Source organism: Chiloscyllium plagiosum, chromosome 16 (assembly GCF_004010195.1).
Source record: "Chiloscyllium plagiosum isolate BGI_BamShark_2017 chromosome 16, ASM401019v2, whole genome shotgun sequence".
Lineage (NCBI taxonomy): Eukaryota > Metazoa > Chordata > Chondrichthyes > Orectolobiformes > Hemiscylliidae > Chiloscyllium > Chiloscyllium plagiosum.
In genome coordinates, this window is record NC_057725.1 from 66,762,280 (window position 1) to 66,774,959 (window position 12,680).

Below are 12,680 nucleotides of genomic sequence, written 5' to 3' on the forward strand. Positions count from 1 at the left end.
TCCATAATCTCTCCAATACTTGTTACTATTAGATGGTTTCAGTGCTCTCCACCATGAAAACTGATATTGATTTAGTATCACTGCAATTTGTGTTTCCCACTAATAACTCCTCAGTTTCATGCTCAAAGGAACCAACATTCACTTTAGCTACTCTCTTCATTTTTATTTACAATCAAGGACAAATTGGAAACATCAGAAACAGCTCATAAGGTAGTTCAACAACTGAAAATATATCCAAGGACAGTGCCTCTCTAATCCAAATTTAATCAAGTCATCTCCTTTAAACTTCCCTGTGGAGGCCATTGTCATGGTCACAGTCAATATTCACCCCTCCTATATGCTCTCTGATGCTATTCTGAATTCCCCCCATTCAACTTTAGATTCATTATTCCCACATACTTCTGCTTCCCATCCCCTTAACTCCCCCACTTCTCTCATTGAGGACCACCATCACTCCTCCACTGAAAAAAACAACCCTCCAGAAATATCAATGGGTGGACACTCAAGACTATCAACTTCGGCAATTATTCCTTTAACATGACTGACCAGATCCCTGCCTACACAGAGAACTTGCAGGTGGTGGTGTTCCCACATATCTGCTGCCATGTCCTTCTAGATCAAGACAGTAATTGGTCCCACCCTTCTCTATCAGCATTGTGAGTATACCCACAGCAAATAGATAGCAGCAGTTCAAGAAGGCAGCTCACCACCACCATCTCAAAGACAAATAGGGATTGACAATAAATGCTAGCCCAGCCAGTACTACCATATTCCATGAACAAATTAAAAAATATTTTGACTCTTATTAGGCCCTAGCATACCCTCCATTGCTGTTATGTATAAGGGACCACATATTTTTCTTTTTTTCTGCCTAATCATGGAATCCCTAGCGTAGAAACAGGTCCTTCAGCCCAACAAGTTCACAGCAACCTTCCGAAGAGTAACCCACCCAGACCCATTCCCCCTACCCTATATTTACTCCTGACTAATGCACTTGACCTACACATCCCTGAACACTATAGGCAACTTAGCATGGTCAATTCACCTAACCTGCACATCTTCAAACTGTGGGAGGAAACCAGAACACCCGGAGGAAACCCACACAGACACGGGGAGAATGTGCAAACTCCACACAGACAGTCGTCGCCTGAGGCTAGAGTCGAATCCAGGTCCCGGGCTCTGTGAGGCAGCAGTGCCAATCACTGAGCCACCGTGCCAAGCAAATGTATAAACTGAAATGGAAATTGGGCTGCTTTCCAGCTAAAATAACAGGAGATCTTTGCAACTTGGAAAAATTATGCAGGGCACATTTTTAGCTGCATAAGATAATGTTGCTTTTCAAAGTAGTGAATGAAATACTTTGAAACAGAGTGGCATAAAGTTCTTGCATTAAGGAAACCTTGCCCGATGACAGCTCTCTGATTCATTGAGTGCTAGTTAGTTATAAAGTTGTAAGTGCAACAGCAGCCAGAGAAATCCAGAACTGAAAACATCACTATACCCTCTCTCTCCATGTGCCTGAAAAGTCAGAAAACAGAAAAAATTAAAAGAAGGACCTCGGCCTGCTGGATTAATTACTGAAGTGAAGAACAACTATCATATTATACAGCACAGCTTCTCATTTTTGCTGAAATCAAAATATTTTTTTTCAGAGACACTTTTGAAATATGGCTTTTCATCTTGGGATTTTGCTTCCTCTTGTTTTTCATTATCCATAATATCCATGTCAAACCATCTGTCGTTTGTCTGCCTTGCGGGAAAAAAAGGAATATTCAGCCGGATAAACACTGTAAAGATTATCTGAAGTGTGGTTAAGAGTCAAGGAGAATTAAGTCTTACAGATAATTAGATTTTTATAATTCCGAAGGTAAAATTTGTTTACAAATCGGGCTGGGGGGGCGGGGGAGGGGTGTGTGAAGAAATCGAGAGTACTAAGTGAGACGAAACTGCATAAATTTTGCGCCAAAGTTAGATATCTAAGTGTTAAATTCCTTTGGCACATAAATTTGTTTTTGCTGTATGGCACGCACGCGAGTAATCAATGAAACCCCGAAACTTTAAATAATGTTGGATCACAAGATAAGTAAGGTGGAGTAAGGTCATTTACCTCATGCAGAAACTTTGTTTGACGTCTCTTCAAAAAGGAAAGCGTTGGGATTTGAGGAGCACGCGACCGAGGACACGGTTTTAACATCAGGAGAATGGATGGCCGTTAGTGTGTGTGTGTGTGCGCGCGGAGGGAGGGGGCGGCATTGCGCGCGCGGGAAGGGCCGAGGGCTTGAGCTGCTGCTGGTGGTGGAAGTTAAAGTTCTGATGTCAGGGTGGAACTAGGGGATATCCTACTGTACTGACAAGAAATACTTGTCGTTATGTTATTGATTTACAGACATTTTTATACGGGACAGGGAGCCTGGGAATTAAACGCTCGGAGAAACCCGCTGTCCAGAATATTTCTATGCTCTTCAGTTTTCGGTTTCCATTCCGGTCGTCATGTTAAGTTGACATCTTCCACTGGGGAAACTGTAGCCTTTGTCCTCAAGAACTAAAAATGTCAAAGATCCATACACTTGCTTCAGGTGCAACTGGTCGTATTTGTAAACCCCCCCCCCCCCCCTCCAACAGTCGAAGATTGCAGGTGGAGGGTGGGGAAATGAGGACACTGGAGAAATCTGAGTTCATCCCTTGTGGTTGGAGGGTTCCTAGATGAGGCACTCTTCCTCCAACCGTCGTGTTGCTATGGTCTGGCGATGGAGGAATAGCACCCGGAGGAAACCCACGCAGACACGGGGAGAACGTGCAAACTCCACACAGTCAGTCAGTTGTGGTTGGAGGGTTCCTAGATGAGGCACTCTTCCTCCAACCGTCGTGTTGCTATGGTCTGGCGATGGAGGAATCCAAGGACCTGCATGTGCTTAGTAGAGTGGGAGGAAGGAACCCTCCAACCACAAGGGATGAACTCAGATTTCTCCAGTTCCTCATTTCCCCTCCCCCCACCTTGTCTCAGTCCCAACCCTCGAACTCAGCACCACCTTCCTAACCTGCAATCTTCTTCCTGACCTCTCCGCCCCCACCCCCACTCCAGCCTATAACCCTCACCTTAACCTCCTTCCACCTATCGTATTTCCAACACCCCTCCCCCAAGTCTCTCCTCCCTACCTTTTATCTTAGCCTGCTTGGCACACTCTCCTCATTCCTGAAGAAGGGCTCATGCCTGAAACGTCGATTCTCCTGCTCCTTGGATGCTGCCTGACCTGCTGTGCTTTTCCAGCAACACATTTTCAGCTCTGATCTCCAGCATCTGCAGTTCTCACTTTCTCCTAATCAATTTAAGTTCCCTGTTCATCAATTTGCATATCATTGAGGATGTGTTCACTTTGTGTTGACTTCCTTAAACCAATTTTGTAAGTTGAAACTTAATATGACTGTTGCTAAAGTGAAGGCGGTTCAAACAAATGCTGTCAGAATGATCATTTTTGGGTCTCTGTGCAGAACTCAGCAACTGCAATGTCCTAACATATTTGTTCGGCACTAAAATGAAAATAGAGTGACTTTTTTTTACCATTAACACGTAAAATTAATTTGCTTCCAGGAGGATTGCTGACAAGCTACAAGGAAAAAGATGAGCTCCATCCATATGTATTTTACTGTGAGTACTTCTATATGTATCTCCCAAAGTTGTAAGCTTGAAAATAATAGCAGGTAATGATCAAATTATGTTTCGGTGGCAGGGTCACATGCTAAGATGTAGTGTTGGAGTGTGGTGGACATAGCTTTGAGTTCCCCCACCCCAGTTTGAGTTCCATAATAAAAAATACTGTAGTTGTTGGTGATCTGAAATACAACAAAAGAACGAGTCAACTTCGATACTAGTGTGTCAGCTGCTTCAGTTATCATAAAATCCTGACAGTGTAGGTAGCGGGCATTCGGCCCATCAAGTCTGCACCCATCCTCCAAAGAGCATCCCATTCTATTCCTGTAATCCCACATAAGCCAACCTAGCCTGCATACTAAGGGCCAAATTATCATAGACAATCCACCTACCTTCAAATCTTTGAATAGTGGGAGGAATCCCATGCAGACACTGGGAGAACAACCACATTCTTTACAGTGTCCAAGGCTGGAATTGAACCTGATCCCTGGATGTCAGCAATGCTAATCACAAAAACCATGCCACCCCAAAGTCATGTGTAACTTACATGAATCGCACTTGTAGTTTGCTATCCTAGTACCTTGTTGATAGCAGCATTGAGCGAATCCTGGAAACTATTTGCTTTATTTGATGAAAGACTTAGATATCCTTTGGAAGACGAGGGAAAATGTAGACTAAGCGAAACCTTGAGGAAAGAGAGTAAACAGTTGATATTCAAACAGCTTTACATAAATGATGACAGTGCTAAACCACATAGCTTCCTCAAGGAACTTCTTTGAAGGGTTTCTGTGTTTAATATTTCTGATCATTAGGTGACTTTTGCTTAAAATTCTAAGAGAAAAGTACCAAGAGTGGCTTGAAAGCTTGATAATGCAAGTTTGAATATTAAACAGTTTTCTGGAGTGCCACCAACCAAGTCACTTAATATCTCACTGGTGGTCTTTCTGCTGTTTTACTTTGATGGCATATCCACTGATCTCTGTAGCTCCCTCAATGGCTGGCTTCCTGCTTGAGACTTTCAATCTGTTTTTGGCTTTTTCCAAAGCTCTCTTCAACCAGTGATAGGGCTCCTCCCAGCTAATTCAACACCATTCCTGATTTATTAGGACTATATGTTCCTTTCATTCAGAATCTGTTCTTACAAATATTGGCATTACTAGACTCTTCAGGCATCCTGCTTGTACATTATATGGCAGAGTGAAGGAAGGAAGTATAGACTAACCAAATGTGTATGAACATATCCTGACTCAGTCGTAAATTCCAAGTCATGGCAATCTGCATAATTGTGCTGACAGCATTTGCTGCACAACTAGCACACCACCCTCAATGTGGGAGGGATTCTGCTGAGGCATTTAGCCTCTTACAGGAGCCAAGTGTCCGCTATAAAGAAAGTGACTTTTAAATATTGCTGGGGCTCTCTTTCCACCAGGGCTGAGTTCTGGTGACTATTATGTTATGAGGAAATAGAGAGACCAGATTGGATGGTCATTCAGTTTTTTTTCAAATGTGTAAACGTTAATTGATAAAAAGTTCATGACATGTTGCTTTTACAGCTCCAAAAAGAGCCGTCTGTACCACGTGGGGAAGAGGACATTTCAAAACTTTTGATAATTTGATGTACAATTTTTTCAAAACTTGCAACTACGTTTTTGCCAGTGAATGCGCAGATTATTTCCCAGATTTCAGCATTCAATTTCGCAGGAGAAATACTGGGGATATCGAAAGACTCCTTATTCAAATATATAGCACAACAGTCAGAGTGGAATTCGGAAGAATTGGAGTCAACGGTCAGCAGTAAGTTTCTTTCACAAAACTTACAAGTCTTTATCCCAAGCGATATTGTTCAGAAAAGATGACAAGTACTGGTTTTGCATCATAAACTACGAAGTACCCACAATTAAGCCATTAAACAAGAGTGGATTGTAAATATGGCTGCTAAACATTTTTAACAGGTTGACAAATTAACCCTCCAGCTGTTGCTGAGGTAACTCCCAAAATTAATACCAGAGGAAAATTAATACATCAAAAGTTTAGTCCAGGCTGTCCCAGGGTTGCAAATGGCTTCTCTTCTTGAGTCACAAGTCAATTTGTGTGAGAGTCAGAATGCACTACAAGACAATATAAAATAGCCCGTTTTGCAAGTACAAGGAAATGTTTGCATAATGGATCTTTAAAATTTATACTATACACCCCGGTATGGGATTGCATTCATAAATCAGATGTCTGTAAATTGGGGACCACATAATTTGAAATTTAGGAGATGGCAATAAAATGACACTATGATGTCATGATATGTAACAATGAACCTGTGATATTTTGGATGTGCGGAGCTTTAGATATCAAATGTGGAGATTTGTGCTCAATGTACATGGTGGTTCAAGTTTTATTTCAGAAAGCGAGGCAATGGAGTAGAAAATTAAAACCAATCTTTACATACATTAAACATTTATTTATAGAGCTGACCATGAACAGCATTTACCTCTTAATTCCACAAGTATAGTTTCACACTCTCTGTTCAGAGAGGCACAAGAGGATCTCCACAATAGCCCAAACAAATTTCAATTAAACACAGTTAATATGCAATTTACAAATACAAGTCCAGGTCAATAATTAGAGTGATTGGAATTTAGACACTGAATACATATAAGGCTCAATTTAGCTTAAATGCCAATGCAAAGTTGGGATAATGTGGTAACAGGAGCATGCCCAGATATTGGTTTGAATTGTGTGTGACTAGAGGTAAAAGGGGTTTGATTCTGCATGGAGAATAGGATTTGTTTAGCTGAATCACTAATATTAGAAAGAGATTTGGTGCACTGTTTAATAGTGGTGAAACTTGTTATTTCAAGGGAGAGCATCTTGTGCTGATGGATCTTGGTCATAATTGCCTTGAATTTTTGTGTCTCAGGTGTAAAGCACCAGAAACTACAATGGCAAACACAGCCTTGCTGACCCTGCAAAGTCTTCCTTACAGACAAAGTGAGAGCTGTCTTGCAAACTAATCACAAATCAGCCTGGCATAGTCATACTAGCAGAATCCTATCTTACACATAATATCCCGCAAAGCACAATCACTGTTCCCAGGTATGTCTTCTCTCAGTGACAGGAAAAACACAGAGGTGTGAAAGTGGTATACAAGTGGGAGAGTGTCATCCTGGGAGTACTCCATATTGTCTCTGGACCCATGAAGTCGAATGGCGTCAAGTTAAATGTAGATGGCTCCTGTTGAATACTATGCAGTCCTGTCTTCTAACTAAATGGGGCAAACTTCTAACAGATCAAGCCACTCAAGACTGAGCATCCATGAGGTACTGTGGGCATTCAGCAACAGCTGAATTGTACTCCAACACAATCTGCAAACTTCAAAACTCAATATCTCCCCATCTTTACCATTGCCGTCAAGCCAGGCAATCAACCGTGATTCTAAGAAAAGTGCAGGAAAGTATGCCAGGAGTAGCACGAGGCGTATCTAAAAATAATGTTAACCTGGTGAAGCAACAGGACTACTTTTGTAGCAAACAGCAAAAGCGGCAAGTGATAGTGTTAAGCAATCTCACAACTAATGGCTCAGATGTAGGCACTCCTTTCTTGTCGCATCCAATCATGAACTGTGGCAAACAAATAAACAGCTCATTAGAGGAGGAGGAAGCTCCACAAACATTCACACCCTCAACAGTGAGAGAGCCAAACACATTGGTGCAAACTCTGAGGCTGAAGCATTTGCATCTATCTTTACCCAGAAATGCCACATGGATTATCCATTTCAGTCTCCTCTAAATGCTAGTTAGCAAAAGAACCAAAGGACTGCAGTGGTTGCAAGTGAGAAAACAGAAATTACTGGAAAACTCAGCAGGTCTGGCAGCATCTGTGGAAAGAAATCAGAGTTCATGTTTTGGTTCCAGTGACCCTTCTTCAGAACTATCATAGAAACCAGTGTTCAGCTAATTCATTACATGTGATATCAAGTAACACTTAGAGGCACCAAACACTGCAAGGCTTATGAGCCCTGACAAAATTTAGCAATAATCTTAAGACCTGTGCTCCAGAACTTGCCATGCCCCGGCTAAATTGTTTCAATACAGCAGTGACACTGGCACCTGACAATGTGTAAAAATGCCTGGCTATGTCTTGCACGCAAGTGCAGGACCTTCAGCCCGGCCAATTACTGCCCCAAAAATCTACTTTCCTCATCTGTGAAGTGATGGAAGGTGTCAACAATAATGCGAATGAGCAGTCTTGCTTGGCATAAAACCTGCTCACTGATGCTCATTTTGGATTTTGCTAAGGGCACACAGTTTCATGACAGCCTTCGTTCAAATATGGGCTGAATTCCAGGGATAGGCATGAGTGACTGCACTTAACATTCAGACTACTTTTAACTGGCAGTGAGAATTTCACTTTCAACACCACAACAAGAGAGGAGGTAGCAGCAGATTGAGGACCCAGCACTTGAGCTGCAAAGCAGCAGCAATGGAGGAGGCAGTGTGGTTACCAGAACTGCACACAATACTCCAGCTAATCAAAGTTCTGTACAGTTCCATCATGACCTCCCTGTTCTTATAATCTATACCGCAACTGATAAAAGCAAGCATGAATTCTTCACCACTCTATCAGGAGGTCCTGCAACTTTGAAAACACTGGTAGCCATCCCTCTGCTCCTCTGAGTTTTCTTGTGTCTTGCATTTCATTAAGTACTACTTTATCTTATTCCTTCTTCCAAAGTGCGTCACCAGACATTTTATCAGGATTAAACTCCATCCGTCACTGATCTGCCCATATGGTCAACCTGTTTTTATCCTCCTATAACCTGACACCTTACTCCTTACTGTCAAATCAACTAGCCAATCTTATCTCCTCTCCAAACTAATTTATTTTCACCCCACATTCTCATCTATATTATTTATGAATATCACAAACAAGGATGGACCTAGCATTGCACACCAGGGTCCTGTCCCACATGTCTTGCAGTGTTCCATGGTACACTTTGGTGGAAACTGTCTTTGCTCTTCAATCAGACTGATATAGAGGAACTTCTGGTCTTCTGGATACAACAAAAAAGGAATTTACAGAATGTCTACAAGACCTTTTTGGAGCAGCTTGTGGTAGAATCTTCTCGGGAACAGGCTATTCTGGATTTGGTGATGTGCAATGAAGCGGACTTGCCCTCTTGGGGCAAAGATCACAATGTGATAGAATTCACCTTGCAGTTTGCGAGGGAGAGCTGGGATCAGATGTATCTATATTATAAATGAGTAAAGGTAAATACAAAGAAATTAAGGAGGAGCTGACCAGAGTTGATTGAAAGGGGAGCTTAGCAGGGAAGATGGTGGAGCAGTAATGGCAGGAGTTTCGGAGGTAAAGATACATTACATGTGGTTAAAGATGCACTCCAGCACATCTCATCCACATCCCGCCCCTCTGCCCTCAAACCCCATCCCTCCAACCGTAACATGGACAGAAACCCCCTGGTGCTCACCTTCCACCCTACCAACCTTCGCATAAACCACATCATCTGATGACATTTCCGCCACCTCCAAATGGACCCCACAACCAGGGATATATTTCCCTCCCCACCCATTTCCACTTTCCGCAAAGACCGTTCCTCAGTGACTACCTGGTCAGGTCCACGCCCCCCAACAACCCACCCTCCCTTCCTGGCACCCTCCCCTGCCACCACAGGAATTGCAAAACCTGCGCCAACACCTCCTCCCTCATCTCCAAGCAAGGCCCCAAAGGAACCTTCCACATCCATCAAAGCTTTACCTACACATCCACCAATATCATTTATTGTATCCGTTGCTCCCGATGCAGTCTCCTCTACTTTGGGGAGACTGGACTCCTCCTTGCAGACCGCGTTAGGGAACATCTCCGGGACACCCGCACCAATCAACCCCACCGCCCTGTGGCCCAACATTTCAACTCCCCCTCCCACTCTGTCGAGGACATGCAGATTCTGGGCTTCCTCCACTGCTGCTCCCTCACCACCCGACGCCTGGAAGAAGAATGCCTCATCTTCCGCCTCGGAACACTTCAACCATGGCATCAATGTAGATTTCACCAGTTTCCTCATTTCCCCTTTCCCACCTCACCCCAGCTCCAACCTTCCAGCACAGCACCACCCTCATGACCTGTCCTACCTGTCTATCTTCCTTTCCACTCATCCACTCCACCGTCCTCTCTGACCTATCACCTCTATCCCCATCCCCATTCACCTATTGTACAGTATGCTACTTTCTCCCCACCCCCCTCTTGTTTACCTCTCCACTCTGCAGGCACCCTGCCTCTATTCCTGATGAAGGGCTTTTGCTCGAAACGTCGATTTTCCTGCTCCTCGGATGCTGCCTGACCTGCTATGCTTTTCCAGCATCACTCTAATCTAGATACAGCTTTTTACAGCCTCAGCAGTTCATTTCTACTTTTGTATTCTAGCCCTCTTGAAATGAATGCTAACATTGCATTTGCATCTACAAACTGCCAACTGAACTGTATGTTACCTTTAAGAGAATCCTGAACTAGGATTCACAAGTGCCTTTGTGTTTCAGATTTCCAAAGCCTTTCCCCATTTAGAAAATTGCCCACGTCTCTACTCTTCCTACCAAATTGCACAAATTCACTTTCCTACATTGTATTCCATCTGGCCCTTCTTTCCCATTCTCCTAGCATGTCCAAGTACTTTTGCAGCCCCCCCCCACTTCCTATCTCCCTACTTCCTACCTCCCTTCCACCTATCTTTGTGTCATCTACAAACTTCGCAACAATGCCTTCAGTTCCTTTGTCTAGATCATTAGAATAATTGTGGTCCAAGCATAGACACTGCGGAACCCCACTAAAACTCCTTTATTTCTACTCTCTACTTTCTGCCACTGAGACAATCCTCTCTCTATGCAAACACTTTGCCCCTAACACCTGGGCTCTTATCTTATTTAGCAGCCTCCTGTGCAGCACCTTATCAAAGATCTTCTGGAAATATCAAAGGCCTTCTGGAAATATAAAAGGACACAACACTACCTCAAATTCAGATAATGATGACAACTCCAATCGTGCAATACAGGCAAATTGAAGAAGACAAATGATAGATACAGAAGCTGAGAATAAGTAAATAGTTGTCATAGGGGTTTTGTCACTTGAAGACAAAACTGGAAGTTGCTGAAGAGATGGAGAGCATGGTTGGTATCATGAATGTAGGTGGGATGTGCCTGAACTAAGGGAGAAGAGGGTGGAAGCGAGGTAGGGCAACATGAGCTTGGTGGGCTGGAGCACACAGAGACAATAGGTCGGCTGGGGAAGTTGGGGTTGTGGATCTTGGGGGGGGAGTGATAAGGTGAAGAGGGAGAGATGGAGGGGTGCATTGTGGGAGTGGATGGTGAGGGAGAACTGGGGTGCTGTCTGGCTGTGGGTCGTCAGTTGGACGCAGGGGTGACTCTGGAAAATGTAGCCAGAGTCTTGCTTGCAGAGTGGGTGGAGCCAATAGAGGCAGATGCTGGAGGGAAGTCGAGGCCAGTCCGAGTGTTTTTGTCAGCAGAATCTGAGGCAGCATTGCAGGAGACATCCGGAGCGAAGACAGGGATTACAGGTGAGTACTTGGTCCCGGTAGATGGTCACGATGGCACTGGTACCAACATGGAACCGGAAGCAGCTCTCGACCCGGAAGTTGCTTTGGACTGGAGAGGCACGGTGCTGGATGGAGTCTCCACGTGGGTAATAGCAGCAGCAGCAGTGAGGACTGGAGACAGCCAGAACCAGCGTGCAAATTTCGAACAGCGAACGAGTTCTCTAATTGGAGGAGGGAGAAGCAGAGTTTTGCAAACTTCCAATTTGTTATATCGGATATGAAGCCAAAAAACTTCGTTGAGCTGGTGGATTCTCTGTTGGACGTAGAACAGTAATGGTCCTCCACAAATTTGGAAAAGGAAGGCCCTGAGTTGAGGAGAGGGAATGGAGATTCCTCCACATAGCCGAGAGGGTGGAGCAGAGACACCAGAGAGAGAATAGTTGGTGGAGGCATTACAAGTATGGAGCAAAGGTGGGCCCAAATATGGAGGGTTTAAAATGTACTTGTAGGCCTTCAGGGATGAGATGCAGCTGAGGAATGTCACTTGGCTGTAGTATCGAGTTTGTTTCATTGTGTGATCAAAGAGCTGGAGGGCTGAGGCACAGTGTTCTGGCAGTGAGAAAGGGACTCACTGAGTGCATGTCTGAGGGAGGCAGAGAACTTCGTCAAAGTGGATATTGCCACAACAAACCACACCGCAAGTTGGAGAAACAACACCTCATCTTTCAATTGGGCAGCCTACAGCCTGGAGGACTCAACATTGAGATCTCCAATTTCAAATAACCTCCCTTTCCAGCCCCTCCCTAATCCTGCCAATGCTCCCTGCCACCAACCAGATTCATTCCTCCCATTGACCAACCAGGTCGTACCTTCTACCTGTCTTCACCTATCCCCTTCACTACCCTGCCCCTGCCACCCCCTTTATCTGCAGCTCGCCCCATACCCACCCCCAGTCCTGAAAAAGGATCACACCCAAATACAGGGTTAAAGGCACAACTCATGGCAGTATATAGGAACAGAAGCATCTTAGGGTCCATGTCCATAGATCCCTCAAAGTTGCCACCCAAACTGATACAGTCGTTAAGAAGGCGTATAGTGTGTTGGCTTTCATTAGCAGGGGGATTGAGTTTAAGAGCCATGAGGTAATGCTGCAGCTCCACAGAGCCCTGGTTCAGCCACACTTGGAATATCATGTTCAGTTCTGGTCACTCCATTACAGAAAAGATGTGGAAGCCTTACATAGGGTACAGAGGAGATTTATCAGGATGCTGCCTGGACTGGAGGGTATAGTTTATGAAGAAAGTTTGAGGTAGCTAGGGCTTTTCTCATTGGAGAGAAAAAAGATGAAAGGTGACTTAATAGAGGTGGACAAGATGATAAGAGACATAGATAAAGTAGATAGCCAGAGACTTTTTTCCCATGGTGGAAATGTCTATCACGAGGAGGCAAAAGTTTAAGGTAGTTGGAGAAAGGTCAGAG

General features: G+C 44.1%; 1 protein-coding gene across 1 annotated transcript in view; it reads left to right on the plus strand.

The window, feature by feature from the left end:
• Positions 1-2,112: 2,112 nt before the first annotated feature.
• The window catches only part of LOC122558123 (mucin-6-like), a 122,945-nt gene continuing 112,377 nt past the window's right edge, over positions 2,113-12,680 (plus strand). Inside the window, exons 1-3 of the mRNA XM_043706441.1 lie at positions 2,113-2,211; positions 3,590-3,646; positions 5,203-5,443. Of these exons, the coding sequence (XP_043562376.1) occupies positions 2,202-2,211; positions 3,590-3,646; positions 5,203-5,443 (308 nt within the window). The 5' untranslated portion in view covers positions 2,113-2,201. The remainder of the gene's footprint in view (positions 2,212-3,589; positions 3,647-5,202; positions 5,444-12,680) is intronic.